Source organism: Carassius gibelio, chromosome B2 (genome assembly GCF_023724105.1).
Source record: "Carassius gibelio isolate Cgi1373 ecotype wild population from Czech Republic chromosome B2, carGib1.2-hapl.c, whole genome shotgun sequence".
Lineage (NCBI taxonomy): Eukaryota > Metazoa > Chordata > Actinopteri > Cypriniformes > Cyprinidae > Carassius > Carassius gibelio.
Window position 1 is genome coordinate 5182011 of NC_068397.1, and position 22293 is coordinate 5204303.

General features: G+C 37.0%; 1 protein-coding gene across 2 annotated transcripts in view; it reads right to left on the bottom strand.

Annotated features, from left to right (window-relative positions):
* Positions 1 to 456: 456 nt before the first annotated feature.
* LOC127951692 (low-density lipoprotein receptor-related protein 8-like) overlaps positions 457 to 22293 on the bottom strand; it is a 78350-nt gene continuing 56513 nt past the window's right edge. The window contains exons 6-18 of one of the 2 annotated variants that reach the window (XM_052549718.1): positions 21935 to 22057; positions 21373 to 21495; positions 17722 to 17841; positions 17353 to 17478; positions 16721 to 16892; positions 14131 to 14358; positions 11057 to 11175; positions 10455 to 10594; positions 7164 to 7305; positions 6661 to 6813; positions 6261 to 6509; positions 5084 to 5152; positions 457 to 3924 (exon numbers count right to left, since the gene is read on the bottom strand). In XM_052549718.1, the coding sequence (XP_052405678.1) occupies positions 3608 to 3924; positions 5084 to 5152; positions 6261 to 6509; positions 6661 to 6813; positions 7164 to 7305; positions 10455 to 10594; positions 11057 to 11175; positions 14131 to 14358; positions 16721 to 16892; positions 17353 to 17478; positions 17722 to 17841; positions 21373 to 21495; positions 21935 to 22057 (2081 nt within the window). In that variant the 3' untranslated portion in view covers positions 457 to 3607. Of the gene's footprint in view, positions 3943 to 5083; positions 5153 to 6260; positions 6510 to 6660; positions 6814 to 7163; positions 7306 to 10454; positions 10595 to 11056; positions 11176 to 14130; positions 14359 to 16720; positions 16893 to 17352; positions 17479 to 17721; positions 17842 to 21372; positions 21496 to 21934; positions 22058 to 22293 lie in introns of both variants that reach the window. The other variant, XM_052549717.1, reaches the window with a different exon arrangement.

A 22293-nucleotide genomic window follows, 5' to 3' on the forward strand; every position in this document is an offset into this window, starting at 1 on the left:
ACGCACAGTGTGAGACTGGCTTTAAAAACCATCTAAAAACTGGCTTTTTTAACCGGTTTACTTAATGGTTTTTCAACACCCAGAGTTGCCAGCATATAACAGCCATGGAAAACAGCAAACAAACTGGGTCAGATATCGCAAATTCTACCTGACCTACAAAGGCCTTGGCATGCATCTATATAGCTCTATGACAAGAAGGATATGAAATCGAGGATAAGCACAAAGCGGGAGAAACAATTTTGAATTTGGACTGCAGTACCCATTTCAACCACTAGCTGCCAATATTACATACTGCACCTTTAAAGCCCTATCAGTTTAAATCTGATATACTCTCTTATCTTTTTTCCCCCACTGTTTCCACATATATAAGTGAGTTTTGCATAATAGATTCCCTTTAAAACATTAATGTTATGTACCAAAAACATTTAAAATATTTAAGTTTAATGAAACACCACATGGCAGGAGATTTTTTTATTCACTTTTATATCAATTTATAGAGAGACATATAAAGAGTAACATTTGAAATACCATGAGACGACAATGCCACAATAAAATGTATGCAGTCAGAGATCAGACAGAATGAAATCAGTGTTGGTAAAAATCACAAAACTAGGCACAAAAAAGAAAAACAAGTTTTGTGTTTGCAAAATATAGTGCAATAACAATGTAATTCAATTAAACTACTCTAAAAAAACTATATTAAAGCCTTAAAATGTAAAAATAAAGATTCAGAAAGTAAAAAATACCAACAACAAAAATTAATTATACCAACAGCACAGCAACACTTTGGCAGAATATATTATTTTACCATCGGAAAACAATGATCATATATTCCAAATAAATTAATTAATAGGCAATACAGTTATCTAAAATCTTATATACATTTTTACAAAGGTGTATCAAAAGTATTTGTATGAAAACATATTTACACATCGCATTCTGAAATCACATTACACACAGAGTAATCTTTCACACCACAAATACATGCATTCTGAATGCACATTTACATCTGCACACACACACACACACACACACACACACACACACACACACATAGGATAATTAATGCTCCTCTCTCATGAGGGAGACTTCATTTGAAATCCTAGAGCGATGCTCTTTAATATTAATGAGGTAACATCTGATTGCAGAAGCTGTAAATGAACAGCTGGTCTTCCTGACCACCCAAATAAAAAAAACAAAAAAAAACAGTCCTTTTGTTTGACAATTTATTCAAAGGACAGGACACCAAAGCAACGTCATAATATAAAGTACTGTTTAAGGGGAAAAAGCCTCATGCGAGTGAATCTCACAAAAAATGTTCAGGTCATATTTCACCCCAAAATCAAAAGAAAGAAATATCCAAATATTATTTTGCATGGAAACTGCTTCAGGGACCATTAAGATTTATTGTATTGTAAAATGTAAAAATATTTGGCCCTGGTATTTCTCACTCTCATGATTATCTTATTTTCTTAATATGGAAGCAATGTAATATGTTTTATTTTTCTATTTAGTAATGTTTAAGTAAAATGTAATTATTTAACTTTATATAAAAAAATCACATTTCATGTTTCTACATTTATACATAATTAAATTAAAAACTAAAAAAACAAATTGTATCTATATATACACAGGTCAAAAACTTGGGGACATTATGATTTTTTATTTCGACGGAGCAAAACTTTCGTTTGGTATATTTATATATCACTTTTTGCAGTACATATTTCTTTGTGAAAAATGTGATTTCTCTCTTTTAATTTTTGGGGTGAAATGTGACTTTGGCATGTTTGGTGACCAGGACGTCAAAAATCCGTCTCTAACCAAAGCTCTAACCACTCTTTATTCATCACATCTTAGGTCGACCTACACAAGGTGCATTTTATTTCCACGACAGTGAATTCATTGTTACGCATTATTTCCCATTCCAATTATCAAAACTAACTGAAACCCTCACTGCTCACACTCTCTAGTCTATACCATCTCCCTGAGACAAACAGCACATGACAGAAGAATGCAGAGGTACCCCGTGTTAAAAACAACCGCACAAATAAATGTCCAGCATTAGGAATGACAGGCCTTCAGAGCGTCTTCAAAGGATGGTACGTCTATTACAGTGAGGCATGGACACTGAATCTGCTGAGAAGGCTGTCTGCACATATACCAGTCCCCCAACGTTAATGTGATTCTAATGTGTTTAGACGTTAACATAGTGCTTATGCAACCTTTAGCTCGGCGTCTGTAGCTATGCTAGACCCTTGGGGCGACTATCAGCTAATGTTCACCGCATTTCTCCGCTCCGGAGATAAACAACAACATGAAAGTGAATAAACTGTAAGTGGGCGGCATGCGACAACTCCAATAACAGAAACAGACGTGTGAAACTGTGACATTTCATAAATTACCACTGGTTTACGTCTAGCGAAACGCAGTAAAGCACAAGAGACCCCGCTGTGTAACGCACTCGCGCTGACCCTCGTAACATCTTTTGTGTCTCAGAGTGACTACGCTGGGGTTTGCTCCACTAATCACGGTACTCTGCCAGTTTCAGTATCTTGCCAAGTCATAGCTGCAGTGCTGTGGAGCCCCACAGAGACGCGTCCTCGGCCTCACCAGACAGTCGTGTGAATTCAAGGACAATGGCTTTTTTTTACTTTTTTTTTTGCATGCGAGTGATGAAAATACAATGTCTCTCTATGGAGTAAACACACCTATAAAAAGTGGATAATACTGATGAAACGGACAAAACATATCAAGAAATATAGGGAATATTTTTGTATTGATATCTTTCTTTGTTGGGTCGTTCTAAGTTGAAAAGTTAAAATGTAAACATCCTAGTATTAGTTACTGTTAAAGTCAACATGAAATTACATTTGCAGCCAATTTTACTTTTATAAAGCCATTATTTCTAAATGAAATTTGAACATGACTTGATCTTATGCACTGGGAATTGAATTGATCATGAAGTACGATCTTCATATAAAAAGTTGTTTGTGACATTAGCCAAAAAAACTAAAGTTGTTTCAGAATTCAGAATCAAGTTTTCTAATATATTTTTTTTCTTTGGAATCATATGCACAGATGAAACGTGTACAGTATGAACAAACACAGGAAAGTGAATAAGTCCATTTTGATTTCATGTTAACTTCTCTTGTGTTATTATGTCTGTAAAGTCAAAGATTATTAAAATAAAAGAGTTATACTGTATAATATGATACAGGTGAACAACTTTAGAAATGTGGCTCACTGTTTATACATTTTATTATCATTATTAAATAAAATCATGACACTAAGCAGTTCCATATTTATGTAGTAAACTCAATGCCAGTTACAGTGCTAGATTCGTCTGTGATTATAAGATAAATATAAATAATGCAGGATTGAAAAGTCTTCCAACCAGCAATAAAATGGACCTAAATGAATATGGGTCTGAAATGTCTAAACCTTTAGTTTAGTAATCAATCCAGTCTTTGCACTCCAGCGTACTTCAAAACCTGGGCATGTTAAGAATGACTCAGCTCGCTAAATGCCATTCAGTTCCTGCATAACTTGGCAGCCATGTGTCAGTCCTGCTCCTGCAGTCACAGTATTTCTCGAGTCGTCCTCCCTTTCACTTAGTACTCGAGATGGTGGGCTGCTCTGTGTACCAGTGTGTGGCAGGGTCTGGTAAACCGGTCCCCAGAGGCAGAGCGATGAACGGCGGGCACGTCCCTGTGCCGACTGGGGTCATGCCGACCACGGGCCCGGGGTAAGGGTGGTGATGATGCCCAGCGAGCCCGTCAGTCCGTCCGATGTGAATCTCATCCTCCTCCGTCTCTCCTGTGGTTTTCCTGTAGACGGGGTTGTCAAAGTTCATGCTTTTGGTGCTGTTCCTCCTCCAGTTGCGGTAAACGAGGTAAACGCCGGCACACACCACTCCGAAGACCACTGTGGCAACAATAGGAACTGCATGTGTTTAACACACAGCCGTGAGGGGACATGTTAACACACGCTTGACTAGCGGTGGAACGACTGACAAGACAGCCAATGTGACAGACAAAACCAGACAGATGGGGGGCATACAAATGTAGAATTAAAGGAAGAGTTAACACAAAAATAACTTTAATTTACTCACCCTTATAGTGTTTTAAACTCTTCCAATAAACAAAAAATTAGAAGTTTAGTGTAATGTTCATGGTGCCCTATTCCTCACAAAAAAAACATGGATCACAGGATGGACCAAAAGAAAGGTGGGCACGGGGAGCATTATTATAGACTAATGGATTATAATTGTACCAAATCTTTGTTAATTAATGCACTACATTAAGTCTATAAGATTTTACATCCTATTTTAATATTAGAAACAGTACTAATAGTACTAGTTAGATGGCAGGTTTATTATGCATTTGGACTCTGGAAATCAGATTTTTAGAACAGAGATCACGGTCCTCCTACGATTCTGAAAACAGTGCATGAGTGCGATGAGACCGATCACTTTTACAGTGCTTCTGTTGTTGTTGTTATTTTAAGGCTCCTGTAGACTTCAGGTGCGGAGAAGAGCAGCATGAACATCCTAACTAACATCTCCTTTTGTGTTCCACACAAGTCAGTCAGTCATACTGATTTAAAACAACATGAGGGGGAGTAAATATCAGAATTGTTTTTGGTGAACTGCTCCTTTAAATTAGGCAGAAAAAGTGAACATGATAATAGCAGATGAAAACTGAAACCGTGCAAAGAGGGATGATAGGGAATGAAGAATATGAAGGGCAAAAACGCCATATAGACGGAAACAAACTGAAACATTTCATATCAATCAGAGAAAATTATTATATAGCTCTCAGAAATCTGATAAAAAGCAGGCTTGATTTTAGTCCGTTTTGTTGTATTAGCAAGGGGATTTCTCTCTTGGCTCACAAACACAATAAAGTAGAATGAATCTAAATTCATGCAGACAGCACACACACAAACTGCTTCTCCATACAGCTGAGTCTGCTGCCCCAGTCTTGTAGTTAGAGCATCGGTGAGCAACACTGGTGTCAAAATGTGCTCAGAATAGCACAGAGCAGGACCCTGGCAGCCCCAGAGGGGCAGATGATGTACATACCTATGGGAATCACAACTCCAAGCACTGCCACTGTCAGATTACGGCCAAGAAGAAACAACTCATTGCCAGCTGGAGGAAAATGAAAGACACCTTAGATACACAGTCACGTTTGTTTAACATGTCAAGTCAAACATGTTGATGTAGCTTACTGACCCTTCACTAAGCCAACAGATCAGAGTGACCAGCCGCAGCTTAGTGACGATGACTAGCGTTAGCACACGCTTGCAGGCTTTCACAGTATGACCAAATTGATGAGCTCAATGTTTTAAAATCCCGACAAACTTTTGAAGCAAAGCCACATGAATTACCTACATGAGTTGTTTATAGGTTTTATCTTTATCTTAATGCATTTCTGATACACAGCATTGTTGCTATCACAAACTGTTATCATATCACTTATCATTGGATTTTTTTTATAAAATAGAAATTTGCAGCTCTTTTGCTGTTTTTAAATTGGTATCACCTCTGCCACCATATAATGTTATTTCAGTTTAACTGAGATACTGCTTTTGAATGAGATTTTGAATTAGTTTTTACAAATATTCGTAAAAATCTATCAGTTTTGTAGCGAATTACAAATGTACAAATGTGGCTATTATTGGATGGCAGGTGCACTACAAATCTTGAAAGCAGTTGAAGACGGGAAATATTATTTTCAAGCATACAGTCAGTGTGAGTATTTTTTTCTCAAAATATTAAAACTTTAATCTCATAATCTTAGATTTTTTTTGTTTTAGTTTTTAACGTGGTACTAAAATGCTGTCGTATTTTCACTTTTTATTTATAAATGTTTTCTCCAAAGATTACTTAAGTCTTTTCTGGATGCTTATTAGCCATTTGGAAGTTGTTGTTTTTTTTTTATTAAAACAATGTCCTGTGGTTGCAAATTCAATTTTTTCTCCATATAAACTTTATACTGAATGCTGATTAGAAAGGTTGAACGGTAACCAAATCACACTGATGGCATTTTCTCACTGTGCAAGCTGTTAACTGGCACTTTTGCACTCAAAGCATTTCACTCCAACCCAAATATTAAGTACTTCCACGTAATGAGCATATTTTGCCCGAAACCATTCATGGATATGAGTCCTCTGAAACACTCTGTAAGCTCGTCAGACCTACCAACAGTAACCAGGATGGCTTAACAAGGCTTAATTAAGGTTCCTCCCACACTTACAGTGATGAGACAGGTTGCTCAGGCTGTCTGGTGTGGTGCTGGACACTTGTGTAGGACTGTGCTCTGCTGTAGTATTAGAGGAGACAGCCGGTTCCTCTGGGCTGGAGGTGAGGAGTGATGAGAGAGTGGTTTCAGCCACACTGTCGGACTGAGATGTCACTGCTGCAGGGGACTCTGGAGCCCGGCCAGCCCCTGTCTCATGGGTGATGTTGATGGGGACAGTAGGTGTGACAACAGTCTCATTTTGAACTGGTGGTGTAAAAATAAAAACCCTCAGTTTTTATAACCGAATGATCATGCTTGATGTGAATAGCCCCATTTGGATCTATTGTTTCGATTCAAAAGCTAATATTTCACGTTCATTGTGAAAAGGCCTTCAGGCACAATGTAATGAGCTTACCGGGCACACACTGGCGTGTGTCAGGGCTGAGCTCCTCGCCGTCAGGGCAAGCGCAGGTGTATTTGGGTGAGTGTTCACTGATCTGCGGAGCTCGCAGACACAGGAAGTCACAGCCTCCGTTAGTCACGCCGCTCAGGTTACAGCTGTCAGGAGCTACACACACACACACACATAATGATTAATCATCCATCAGTGGAGATGCGTTCTCATTCTGTGAGCCACATGGGTCAAACATACTTCATCTTTAATCTGTGGAGACTGTGGAACTATGATTAATATTTAACAGTGAGCTGTTGACGCTTATTGTCTTCGGTAACAGATTGTTAAGTCAAAATAATTTACATGACAATTAAAACAGAAATGGCAAGCGTGATGGATTACAAAAGGAACAAATCCGATAGTGGATTTTATAAGGTGGATTACAAACTTTGTTGTATGCCATTAGTCAAAATGTCAAAAAGGGCTTGAAATAAATAGAAATAGCTGAGTTGAAGTCCACAAACCCGCAGGCTGGCTCAGCTCATGGAAAACCACTATGTCATGAGGGTCATTGAGGTGCTCGGCAAGACTGGTCACATCTTGTCCCGTGAGTCTGTTTGCACTGTAGACGGCCTCCTTCTCACGGTCCGTCCAGTACACGCGATCCTAAGAGACACACAACAGTCAACACAAGACTTGCACATGTCCTTAAGAAAAGAAAAAATGGCAAGGTGGCTGCAAGAGGCTTCTGAGTTGATTCTCAAAGATGGACCAATACAAAATGTTCATTATCCAACTAGTGAATCCAACTTTATACTCAGGAAAAGCAAATACCTCACTTAATTTTGTTAATATGTGCAAATCGCCTTGATGTATTCACAGAGACCAGAGCTATGTTGTTATTTAAAATTTTGAACCCAAGTTCACCATCTGTATAATTCATGCATGCACCTTTATTGCTTCTTAAAAATAAATAACAACATATCTCTGGTTCCTGTGAATACAGTCAGAGACAATGTTAGCTTTAGCCACACTAGCTGTGCTGCATGCTAACATACACATTCAGAAAGGCAATTTGCAAACATTAACATACCGTATTTTCTGGACTATAAATCACACTTTTTTCATAGTTTGGCTGGTCCTGCGACTTATAGTCAGGTGCGACTTATCAAAATTAATTTGACATAAACCAATAATGTTTTCTCTTAGTTCTTGGGTCTAAATAAATGCGACTTATAGTCCAGTGCGACTTATATATGTTTTTTACCTCATCATGACGTATTTTTGGACTGATGCGACTTATACTCAGGTGCGACTTATACTCCGAAAAATACGGTAATATAAAAGCTAGTTCACAAACAGTTGGTATTGATTCATTTTTGGAGATTCTATTCATTGTGCGACATTCTTTAGTTTTATTGTTACTGGAGTATCTGAAGCATGAGCTGTAAAGGCTCTTCTGGAAGGGAGCGGGAGCATCAGCTCATCTGCATTTAAAGAGACACACACACAAACAGTGTGTTTTTGCTCCTACCCAAAAATAGGCATAGTGTAATAAATTATCTGTGAGGTATTTTGAGCTGAAACACAGACACATTCTTGGGTCACCCGAGACTTAAATAACATCTTAGTAAAATGGGCATAATATATCCCCTTTATAAAGTTATCTTCTCTTCAAAACACATGACTTGAAATATGCGTACTATAGCACAGCAATGGGGGACATGTTTCGCATGCTAAAACTGTCTATTTGGGGGAACGGGTTTGTCAAAATATAGTGATGTAAACACACATACAGTCAGCAAACACAGTCCTTTAGAAAATATCAAACATCACTCAGAAAACGAAGATGTACAAAACATCTCTTCATCGATCTGCTTGCATCATATATATTGAAGTTTGCCTGAAACAATGAAAATCAATTAAATACGGAGCATCCTAGGTAAAACAATTACTGCATATTGCCTAGTCTCTCACAAGCAATTAAGCTGGCAAGAAAAAGATCGCCATTAAAAGGTCCCACATTGTTTTCTGTAGGAGCTCTGTTACTAGGGTGAAATCCACAGCAGGTTTCTTTGTCCAGCAAGACCTTTAATTCTGCGGCTGATGTGTAGGTGTGTAAAACTACAGCCCTTCAGCCTTCAGCTCTGCTCTGCTGTGAGAGGAAGTCTCCACTACTTGAGCCGCACTTGTGTGAAAATACTATAATCATCTTTCTTCCTATCATAACTCTGCCCAAGACCCATCCCTCCGTTACCACGGAGACCGCAGAGCTTAAGCAGCAAAACAATAAAGGAAGCTGTCCCACATAAAACACAATACATCACTGAACATGAATAATTCTGAGCATGTTTCAGTTTTACATTTAAAGTGGCCTCAGAGACAGCTTCAATCAATTTCCACGGTCTTCCACAGCCCATAATAGTCACTCACCTACACACAGTGCGTCTACAGATGTTTTAGTGATAGATTATATATCACCCAGGGCAACTATGTTTCAGATTTTTGTCTGTTTTGAGACTTGTTGGGCCTTATAAGCTGTGGGTTAATGGACATCTTTGATAAACACATGTAAATATATATAATAGAATGACACATTCATTAAGACAATATTTGGACATTTTGAGATGATCAAAGTAGTCAGTCCCTCTTGCATCAGTTCCAAAATGTTTAAATGCCTAAATTCAAAATTTGAAAGAAATTGATACTTCTGTTCCACAAGGATCCATTAAATCGACTAAAAGTGACAGTAGAAACACTTATATTTCAAAGAAATGCTGTTCTTTTCACCTTTCTATTCAACAAAGAATCTAAGAATCTTTAAGAAAAAAATTTCTGAAGAATTGTGGAACTGAAGACTGGAGTAATGATGCTGAAAATACAGCTTTGCATCACAGGAATATCGTAATCATATTTCACAATATTACTGTTTTACTTGCCTTAGTGAGCATAAGAGACTTTTTTTAAAAAGTCGTACTGACACCAAACATTTGAATGATAGTGTACTAGGCACGACACATTAAAAAGCTCAACCACCAGTAAATATTGTATAAATCTTTCCTTAAATTGCATTGTATGAAAATCAGCATTATATTTGATATCCTGATATTGCCATTGCTTATTGAAAAATGTATATATTTTAAAGAATTCTAGTTCTTTTATGGTTAAAAATTTGTTTCTGATTGGCGAAGTTAGCCTCATGGGCAACGCACCGATATAAAGCACCATTGTGCTAATGGTGTCCCGAGTTCAATCCCACCTCTAGGACCTTTTTTTCTATCCCACTCACCTCTTTCTATCCCACTTCGCTTCCTGTGAGATCTGAAGTGTCCTATCATAATAAAATCAAAAACGTCAAAAATGAATCTAAAAAAATTAATGAAAAAATGGTTCTTAGCATTACTAAAAATGAAATCGGATCTTGATATGCTTGATTTAGCACTTGACTTAAAGCTGTAAGCCTGAAGGAACAAACCAGATCTGGACTACCTCACTGGCCAGAGTCCTGCAGCTCTGAAAATGCTGCTATATTAATAAACCACAAAGAGAACAGATACTGACCACACACACACACTCTTTTGCATACGCTCCAGTCGTCCTGCCTGTGTGTGAGCGATAACACCAGAGCTTCTCAGCAGTGTGAGAGGGAGTAATTATTAAGTGCTGGACTGCCTTGGGCAGCCGTTCAATTCACGGTAATGGACTGATAAATGCACACAAAGAGACCACATGCATGTAAACACATACACATTGAGTTTATAAAGAAAAAGAAGAAACTGAGACACACAGGAATAGTATTTAGGAGGCTCAGTCACCTCGAAGACAGCGAGGGCATACGGATGGCCGAGTCTCTCGCTGGAGGACAGGATGACTCTGCGATGGGCCCCGTTTAAATCCACGCTGCAGATCAGGTGCAGTTTTGAGTCCACCCAGTACAAGCGCTTACCAACCACATCTGCGTTCAGAGACACAACGCTGCAGTCAAACAGCTCAGCTTTACTGATTCATAAAGATGCAAAACGCCCCGTTCACAACAAGAACGATAACTATAAAGATAATGATATTAGCGTCCACACCAGCGAACAATATCGTCGGTTTATTCTAAGCGCACGTGCGTCTGCTGCTTTAAATCCTCAAGCTCGTTATAGCAGGGAGGATTCTGATTGGCTGTCAATGTTTGTATCATTCATCGGCTGGAAATAATCGTTCTGAAAATGATTCCAAGGATACCAATGATCTCTATGCCTTTATCGTTATGGTTGTAGTGTGGACTCTGCTATTCTTTAATATTGAGAACGATTTTTAGAACTATATCTTTATCGTTAAGTTTACAGTCATCGGGCTTGGTGTGAACAGGCCTGAAAACTTTTTCCAAGCTCATTTCTACCTCTTTCAATCGAGAAATAATAATTCCTACCGAGTGTGATTCCATTGGGCCACTCGATGTCCTCAGACACCAGCACCTGCCGATCTACACCGTTCATGCCAGCCTTCTCGATCCTGGCCCTGATGCCCCAGTCAGACCAGTACATGAACCTGTGAAAGCAAAGCATTATCAGCAAAAAAAGTAAAAAAAAAAAAAAAAAAAAAGCATTAACAAATGCAATTCATACATGCATGGCCTGAATACACCACGATCTATAATTTCTAAAATTATAAAAACAAATTAATTTTGATATTTTTGATTTTGTATTGAAAATGTCAAGGTGGTACAAGCTGTCCTGGTGACAAAAAAAGTGAAGAGAAAAGCTGCATTAAAATAATGTAATTCTTGTTAATATTAGTATCATAGCCAGTGTTGGGTATAGTTACTTAGGAAAGTAGTTAGTTAGGTTACAACGTTACCATCAATTAAAAGTAATCAGTTATGATACAGCGTTACCTATTCATAAAAGTAACGCGTTAGAGTACTCATGCGTTACCAAAAATTAAAAGCAGTTTGCAGCGGCTTACACATGACAGACACAGCCCCCGGCCCCTTTAAATGCACCTAGGAGTCGTGACTCCCGACAGTGAATAACGTCAGTCATCCGACTAAATTAACACTGCAGGATAACAATAACAGGAAAGTCAGTCAGCAATAGGCTATTCCACATGGCGTTTTATTTATTTATTATCACAGAACATATTATTAATCAAAATTCGCACCTAACGTTACCCAGCCCGGGTACTGTATATTATGAGCACCACAAGATAACTCCTGATTTTTCTTTAACTTTAAATAATGCATTTATCAAAGTACAAGTATGCTTACTTGTAAACACAACATTAAACAGGCTTGCAGATTTAAATCCATTTAGAAATTATGAACAACCAGCCAGCCAACGATCTAACAGAAATTAACAGCTGCCTGTCAGACAAAAATGATAACAAACCGAATTAAATCCTTCACTGCCACACAGGCAAATGACAAATCGCTTAATAGCCGAACTAATTATTATTAAAGTGTCACTCACAGTCACAAGCCTAAATTCGCTGTAACACAGTCCTCTTACATTTACTCTTCAAAGTAGTGATTACAACGTAGCGTTAAATTTGAGGTAGAATTTTTGGCGGTCGACAGAAGCTTTTCACCAAAGCAGATTGTGCATTTTACCGTTATGTTCTTTTCTTTTTCGTTGACAAATTGAAAATAATGTGCGTACTTCCATAAACCAAACGCTGTCCTCTCTGCTATCTTGCCGGGAGTTCGAAAAAAAAAAACCCCACACACACAGGGTCAGGCGCAGGGCACAGACGCATCACAGCCATTAACTTTACGATCACAGAGCTTCGGCTCCACTGATACATCCGCAGGTGGCACAGTAGACCTAGGCCTACTGTCTGACAAAAAGCAGGCTGCAGTCGGGATTTTCCTTTCCTTAAAATAACGGATTACTTTTTTTAAAAAAATAACGAAGTTACTGATTACTTACGCACGAAACTAACGCGTTAAGTTACACATTTCAGGAAAAAAGTAATTAGAGTACTCTAACGCGTTACTTTGTAACGCGTTACCCACAACACTGATCATAGCCATATTAAAGTCATGTAGAAAAATCATGACAGAGGAAATTATGTGAAAGTAAGTCTTTTACAATCAGATCATTGAACCCTCAACTGTCATTGAGGACAAATTTAAGCAAAATCTTTTTTTTTTTATAGTTCCTTAATCGGTTCAAGACTTGGCTACTTTTTGTAAGTTTGCCACCTGAACACACACACAAAAAAAGAGGACTCAATTCAACAAAGTTAAGCAGTTGAAAAAAAAAGCTCCTAAATTTATAATTCGTGCACTTTATAATTCGTAGCACCCATACGAAATGAATAGGAAAGACTAAAATGCAATAATACAAATCAATAAATCCAACACAATGCAGATCAAACATACACATAAATGAAGGGGTGAGTCTATACAATATTCTTAATGTGGCAAACACTCACTCACACACACACAAACCCATTTACAAACCATTGAAAGAGCCCATAACACAGCAAGTTTGTTATTTAAAATTTTGTTGAATAAAAACTGTCACATACAAAACCAAAGAATTGAATGAGTCAAGGTTTTGTTTTTGGTGCCACTCAGCCACTGTGCGCACACAAACACACACACGCACACACGCACGCACACACACACACACACACACACACACACACACACACACACACACACACACACACACACAGATACACACTTCAAAGTCAGATCAAAGCCCTACTGCAAGATTTGTTGATGAAAATGTCAACAACAAAAAAATGTCTGGAGCATGCTACTTGGGTTTATCCTTACCAGTTTGGGTCATAAAACTTTTCCTTTAAGTCCCTTATGAAACAAAAATATATTGCAGTATATTGGAAAATATAATGTAATATATTAGGCATATATTCTTATATATATTTATTTTTTCCAATATATTGCAATATATTGAAAGCGGCAATCATTTGTATATTTTGCAATATATTATATAATATATGTATCATCAATATATTATTAAATGTATTCAAATATATAATATTTTAGAAAATAAAAAGGGCAAATAATATATTGCAATATATCACAATATATTTTAAGAAATATATTGGTAAATATATTTTCCTTGGTGGTCTACATGTTTTTCAAAACTAGATGAAACTAACATGAGTACAAATAGCTCATTTCAAACTTGAAATATTAGGTTTAAACTAGATGTGTAAAAACCTTTCTCTTTCTGTTAGTTAAGATCAGAGCAAACCTAAATGAATTATTCAAATAGTTTTGTCCATCAACAAGAGAAGCAGTTTGTAGCATTCACTATTGTGAGCAAACAACATCATGCTTGAAAGTATTTATATGAGCAGGTTATCTCCATGGTTTAATAGAATTCAATAAGATTTCCTCTGTAATACTCCACAGCCTTCATGTGCATGTCACTGAAAGCTTCTCTTATCATCTCAGTGACCTTTAAATGCAGTCTGGCCTTCTGTGGTTTTGTGATGTGGATGGCAGTGACGTGTCTGACAGCTGCTCACCCTCTCTCAGGATCCACAGCGATGGCTCGAGGTTCGCTCAGATCGGTGCTGATCAGCACACGTCTCCTGCTGCCATCCGCTGAAGCCACAGAGATGGTTCTGTCGCCCGAGTCGGTCCAGTAGAGGTTGTGCTGGACCCAGTCCAGTGCCAGACCCTCAGGGGAATGCAGATGGGAGTCGATCAGAGTAACGTGTCGAGACGGGTCACTCGCCTCGTGGATGTAAGCACTGCAGAGACATGCAGACAATTAAAGGTTCTGCTGCTAGACGTCAAACCGCACGACTTCAGTTGTGATTGTTTTATAGACAGTGATAGAATGACATACTGGTAAAAACAATGTGCAGCCTGAATGCACTGTTAGTTGCTTGCTAAATGCATAAATGTATATGTAAATGAGGAAAAAATATTTGCCCACAAACTGCATTGACTGACATTTATTTTGTTAAACCACTAACAGCCAAAAATACTGTCAATAAATGTAATGTCCACGACCTAACATGTTTTTTAATGCAGAATGTCATTTCCATCAAGCATTCTTTTTTAATAATATCCCAAAATTCTAAAAACATTTTTTTTAAAGAAGTCTCTTATGCTCAGTGAAGATGCACTTATTTGATCAAATCAATGAAATATTATTATAATTTCAAATAACTGTTTTCTGTTTGAATCTATCTTAAAATAGAATTTATTCCTGTGATGCAATGCAGAATTTTCAGCATCATTCCTGCAGTCTTCAGTGTCACACAATCCTTTAGAAATCATACTAATATGAGGATTTACTGCTCAAGAAACATTTATTAATATGATCAATGATGAAAACAGTTTTTTTTCCCCTAATATTTTTGTGGAATCCTTAATACGTTTTTCCAGATTCTTTGATGAATAGGAAAGTTCAAAAGAACAGCATTTATTTGAAATAGAAATCTTTAGTAACATTATAATGACTTTACTTTTGATACATTTAATGCCTCGTTTCTGATTAAAAAATTTAAAATCTTTCAAAAAATGCATGTATTTATTTATTTATATTTTATTTGACCCAAAACTTTAAACAGTAATGTACAATATTATTTTTACCTTTTATACATATATACATATATATATATATATATTTTTTATTTTTATTTTTTTCAAAACTCCCTAAAAGTGATAATGTGTCACCATAAACAAAAACTATAAGCAAATGTAAAATTACTGTTTTATGCACTGTTAATGAATGGAAGTAATTGCATGTTTTTTTTAATTCACATTTCAGAAATTTTATTTGCATCTTGGTATTTCCTTTTTTTTTTTTTGTGTTATCCCAAAATTCATAGAAAAATGTGTTAATGGAAGACCCGCTAATATAGCATACTACATTTTGAAAAGTTCATTATCATATACTGCATATTCACAAAATGTCACAAAAATTACAAAACATATAAGGCCTATATAATGTGCAGTATGCAATAAACTGCTGGTTAGTTGCCCATACAAACATAATCCTTTTGTCAGAAGTATGCTTTATCAAAAACCGTTTATGTTCTGATTTTTAACTAAAACACCTCTTCTAGTACTCAACACCTGTCTTGATCTGAAGAGCCACAGGTCTCTGAATGAATGAATGGCCCTGTAGGGCTTCAACTCACCCCTCAGTCTTCTATTATCAGCTTCAATATCATCCCAAACTAGTTCAAGCTCACAGCGGAGCAGTTACGGCTAATGACTTTGGACTTTATCCTCACTTATAAGTCCAAAAGAGACAGACGAGAGGCAGGGGCAGAGGACTGTTGTTTAATAAGATAGCACATCATTTTGAGCAGCCGCAGAGGTATCTACAGTATTATTAGGAAAGTGAATGTCCTCAATTAGCGAGATCACATGGAATGTGCAATCAGAAAGAAAGGAAGATGGACCGTGGAAATATGAGTCAAGAGCTTCTTTGCAAATTGATATGAATTTTTAACAGGGCCAGACCTTCAAACCACATTACACAGTGCGTTTGACCTGCTGTCTACACAGGGCACTTGAGGAGAAACAAGCATTGCAGTGTCATTAAAAACCAAGGGTTCAAATGATGGACATTTCACTCTCAAAGTTGGTGATATTATAATAATCTTCCTATTATGAACTTTTTAATAACCTTTTTAACCCCATGGTATTTTGTATTGTATAATACTTTACAATAGAGCACAAGAAACTTCTTTCAAAAAAACCAAAAACAAAAAAATAATTCTTATTGACCCCAAACGTTGGAGAGTACAGTATATACACACATGCTCCCAAGAAACATGCTTCTGCCATGCACTCCCACATAATCTTTGTTTCAGTAATAAATGTTTCATGAGTCTTGTTTTTCAGCCTCTCTGCATCGCATTTTAATTCATCTCACTAGAGAGAGCGTTATCTGGAGAGGAACGGTTGAGTGTGTAAATAAATTGAGCCATATCTCCTGAGTTTTCAATAATGAACACATCACAAGCACGTGAAGCAGCACTTCGCTGTTAAATGAAGTCTGGCTCTCAGAGTAATGGCCACGGCTTGCTTTTAGGTGCTCAGCTAAACCGCTATATTTACAGCATAAGAACCCAAAGGTGAAGATGAGGTCACCTGTATATTTTGTGCTGAAAACGGTCACACCAGTACATGCGGTTGGCGGCGACGTCGATATCAATGGCCACTGCGTTCTTCTGAGTAGGAACCACCTGTGTGTAGTCCCTCTTCACCAGGTCAATGCGTCTGATCTCATGTCTGTTCGTGAACATCAGGTAAGGGCTTTTCCCTAAAACAAGCACCAAGACAAGAGATCACAGACAGTTCAGAGATGACTCGATCTCGAAACAAAGAAAAGCTTTCGCACTTTGCTACAACACTGCAGTTCTGGTCCACTAGTTAATCAAGCATAACTAGCATAAATCAGACTGGGAACGACCTTTATTTTAAGGGTAATGGAGATAAATGGTCAGAAATCATAAACAATCATCTGTTTTTTATAGGAATGTCGGTTGCACTTTATTTTACAGTACGTGTACTAACATGTACTTATAGTGTACTTACAGTGTATTTATCTAAGAAAGTTCTGGTAACACAAGGTAACTACATGGGGTAGGGTTAGGTTTAGGGGTAGGTTCAGGGTTAGTACCTACCTAGTTATTACATAGTTATTGTAATTACTATAATAAGTACATAGTATGTACATAAGGAACAGGACTGTAAAATAAAGTGCTACCGGAATGTCTTACCTTCAGCTTTGCAGGTCTTGCTAACGGGGTCCATCTCATAACCCGGGTGACATTCACACTTGAAATCTCCTTTCAGATTAATGCAGATCTGACTGCAGGCATCAGGGTTCTCACACTCATCGATATCTGTGAAGTAAACAGACACAGGTGACTGCAGACAAGACCACTGAACATCATCTTCAGATGCAGGTCTTACTGTGAGATCTTTTGAGTTTGTCATATATAGAGAGAGAGAGATCTGATATATAAGTCATTGAACATTAAACAGTGCCTGTAAGTTGAAAGCACACATTCTTGCCCAATTTGAAACTCAGTTAAATCAGCTTTACTTTTACTGTCAATTGATCTCATCATTGAGCCAGGCCTGACCTCCACATGTCCTCTTGTCCAGAAGCTTATATCCTGCAGGACACTGGCACTCGTATCCGATGGGACGGTCCACACAGATGTGTGAGCAGCCTCCATTGTTAAGCAAACATTCATTCAAACCTTTAAAAGAGAGAAGGGATGGTTTAAGATATAGATTTCAAAAGGTACCGTGCCCTCCAGAAGTTTGGAAATGCTCCAAGTGATGTTTTGGGCAATGTACAAATATCAAGTTAATGCACAACTGATGTTGATAAAAAGAGATTTCCCTCGTATTAAAGCAAAACAGCTTACGCCTTGTCAAAAAGACATGCTTTTAATTCTACTGAACATGCACTTGTAGTGTTCCTCAAATCTTACAAGTTTATTTTTTGTAAAACTGTGCTTGGAGATAATAGTCTTTGGATAAAAGAATCTGCAAAATGATTAAATGTTAATAATTTTAACGATGAAATAAAAGCCCACTCAAACAATGACTTAAGTGCACTTTTAAAAGATTATGTTTTAATAATGCTTTGTCTTGCTTTGAAGTACATTTCTTCTTATGTTGACTAGCACAGTAAAGCACATGTAAAGTACTTGATATTAATTTTAACTGTAATGATTTATTCAATATTACATTTAAAATGAATATATTTTGAAAGTGCTAATTTGTAACTTCATCATTATAAATGTGCATTACAAATATATTTACACAAGATTCAATTGAAATTACATTAAATATATTTTAACATGTAACTAAGTGTCAAAAAATAACTTTATATTTTAAAAGTCTATCTTTTTTTGAGTATATTATTTCTATAAAAAGTTCAGTTTTTTAAAAGTGCTTATTTTTTTTAACAAGGGTTGACTGAACCATCTTGACTTGATGTGTTGAAACTAGCGTTGCATTGTTTGCAGTTGAATCCCAGGAACATATTGTGTCTGAAAGCTCGAGTGAGCAGCAAGACGTACTGAGCATTCTGCAGACAATAATTTAATGAGTCGAGATAGAGACGGCTGTGTGGGCCAGAAACCAGCAACAATGTGCTCTCTCTTTCTTCTGCGCTCTCTCACAAGGTAGCGTTTGAGGGACCAGGTGTTCTCTCTAGCGCTCTGTGTTCATTAGTAGGTGCTGGCATCCTGACAATATCCATGGCAGTGAACAATTTGGGGCAGGGCCGCTTCGCTCGGAGCTAGCCATATGTCAAACGAGCAGCAGAGGATTCTGGATTAAAGGGGAAGACACTGATGGCATTAAGACGGGAGTTGTGAGCGATTTCTCTGGAGACGTGGGTGAATGTGGCATTTGAGGAAAGAGGATAAGGAGCAGGTTTGGTGAGGAAACACACACACACACACACACACACACTCAGGCCTCTAGAACAACCACAGTGGGTCTTGATTCCTCTTTGATGCTAGTGGATTTTCTGAGAAGATGGTGATCCGTTAGCTCTGCCCCAGATAGTGCAGGGATATATGAGAGAGAGAATGAATAAAAAAGCTTGATTTCTCTGCCATATAAATTACGATGCACTTTCAGTGGTGCTCCAGCAACTTCTGTAACCTACTTGATTCAGGCTTTTTTAGCATGTTGCTATGAAGTCGCTAAAATTCCTGAGTGATTTTTAGATGTCTTACTGGACCAAGTCAAAGGGTCATCTCAATTTTCCTTTCTAAAATAGCCTACCGCTTAATACGTTCACAAAGACTTGGACATTCACACAGAGATCAGCCATTAGTCAGGTGGGTACACAACATTTGACCACTGGCTTTACAAAATGAGTTTGATGACTATTGATGAACGCATTAATTCTGATCACTCAGCCCAAGTATTGTTGTCCTGTGGAAGACTTTAAACTGCACAAATTCACCAACTTTTTTGTCATCTGATCACTCTTTCACCAAATACATTTTTATTTGAAGTACCCCTAAGATTTTTAATAAATATCACATTTGCATGATCATTTATCTGATGTACTGTAGGTTAATGGTCACATGACATGCAAGTAAATAAATTACATATTTACATTTTTCTAGTAAGTGTTTTATATTGATTCAATATGGTGCCAGATTATCATATTTAAATAAATAAAAAATAAAAAAACTAGGTCCAAAATCTAAAATCTAACAAATCTAAAAGTAGTCTGATTATATTTAATCAGTTTGGTCCTTTTTACAGTGTTATTAAACATTTAAATACTGAGTACTATTAATTAAACACATGTACTTATTATTTAGTAAGGGTTAGGATTAGGGTTTGACTTGGTATTACTTGCATGTAATTATGTATAATTTATACTTATAAAGTGTTATTACGGATCACAATTTGTAAGTAATCCACACAGCTCTGGCAGAATATTTCCCTCCAACCGATTTGATTTCTGGCTCTTACAGACAGAAATAAAATCAAATGGAAGGAAAATAAAGTTTGACTATAAATTTAAAATGAAATATTTATTTTTACAAATGTTAAATCTTCAAATAATATGTTAGGGTTACCATTGCATCTGTCTGAACATAAATAAATAAATAAATTAATTAAATAAATAAATAAAAAATGCAGTGTTTGATTCATAGTTATTTTCCAAGCTTTCAATGTACTCTTAGGGGCCGTTTACACAACAATGTTTTCAGCCCAAAACAGGAAAATTAAAATGCTAATTTTTGAAAATGGGTTCAAAATGCAAGTTTTTGAAAATGCCACCGTTATGGTTTTTCTGTGTAAACACCTAAACCGGGATCTTTGAAAATGGTGATGTCATGCGTAGTATGTGTTAGGTATGTAGAGGTGCAGTACGTGTCGATTTTAAAGGCAAGTGCGAACAAACAAACACAACAGTGACGGAGTACATGTTACTGTTGTTGCTGCTCAAGAGTTTGCTAACGCTTCTTCAGAAAAGTGTGGATTTACTTCACCAATATTACAACCAACAGTGGACATGCATCATATACAGTACATCATATAATAATCACTTCCGTACAGGTACTGTTTACTGCTGGCCTGACATACATAATACAGCGTTTTAGCCGTTTTTGCGGATATGTGTAACATGAATCATTTTCTCAAAGGGAAAAACCTCTATTATAGAAGAACTTCAATACTGTTTATTAATTCTAAGTTTTTGTTAAAAACGAACCAAAATTAAAAAAATAATGTGTTTATAATTTCTGCACAGTAGAGACTTGGTGTTGTTTCCAAACAAAAGGAAATATATCGGTTTCAGTGTCAGCTTTTTGAAAAAAAATATCGGCATATTGGATATCGGCATATATCCAATATTGTGCATCCCTAATTTATAGACATCAATGAGCTGCTGTCATGGGAAAGCATTTTAATTATTAAAGATGCATTCCACTGTATGCATGCATGAATTATTCACATCAACACTGAAGTATATATATATATATATATATATATATATATATATATATATATATATATATATATATATATATATATATATATTTATTTATTTTATTTTTTTCTCAATTTTTCTAAATATTCTCAGAAGATAACTTAATATGTCTCATGTGTACAATCAAAATACAAAGATTTCAGTCTGAGCTTAAATATTTCTAATCATTTCATTCAAGATCAGTGAGTCTAAACTAAACTAACCACATTAATTGTATAGCTCTCTACTCTTGTACATCAACAAATAAGTTTCTTACTGCACTCCTTCTTGGGTTCGTCCGACCGATCCTTGCAGTCCTTCACATTATCACACACCTTGCTGCCATCAATGCATTCTCCATTCCTGCAGAGGAACTTCAGAGGTCCTTCACACTTTGTGGCTAAAGTACGGTTGGGAAAAAAGGAAAAGATGCTTAAAGAACAGATGGGAGCTGATTCGTTCAGTTCATTTCAATGGAGCTTTCTTTCCTCCCACATAAGCACAAATACTCAGAGGTCTTTAGTGCACAGATACAGACTGATGATTTAACAGACGTGGGCAGTTTAGGTGAAGTCTCTGCACGTCTTCCATATAAAAGCCACTTTTAAAATGCATTTCCACATATGAAAGCTTATTACCGGTAAGACACAACACTCTTTGAGCAGGACACGCTTCTACTATGGATAGACAGGTCTGCACTCATTAGACTTTGAAGGGTGTTGCATTAAAAGGTGGAACCAATTTGATCTCTGGGATACATTTTACCTCGCTGAATAACCAGCACAAAAGATTTGTGCAAAGAAGTACACACACACACACAGGTGCGCGCCAAGACGTACCATTGACACAGCCAGCCTCGTCGCTCTTGTCGAGGCAGTCGTGTATTTTGTTGCACTGCTTGATGCCGTGGATGCAGGATCCGTCTCCACACTGGAACTCATCAGGCCGGCATGTGAGCAGAGCTGCAGATGAGCCAAACACAGCAGACATCAGCCAAACACTGACACACAGACTCCAAACAGACCTTCATGGTATCTTTGGTATGCTTTGGAGCTTCATAATTGGTAAACACCCCTATGAATACTTACGTTGCCTGTAATTCGGTTAAACAAGTGGAAAAAAAGATGATTTTATATCCACATCCAAACAATTTTTGAGTGTGCACTTGGATGGGTTAAATGCAGAGCACATATTCTGA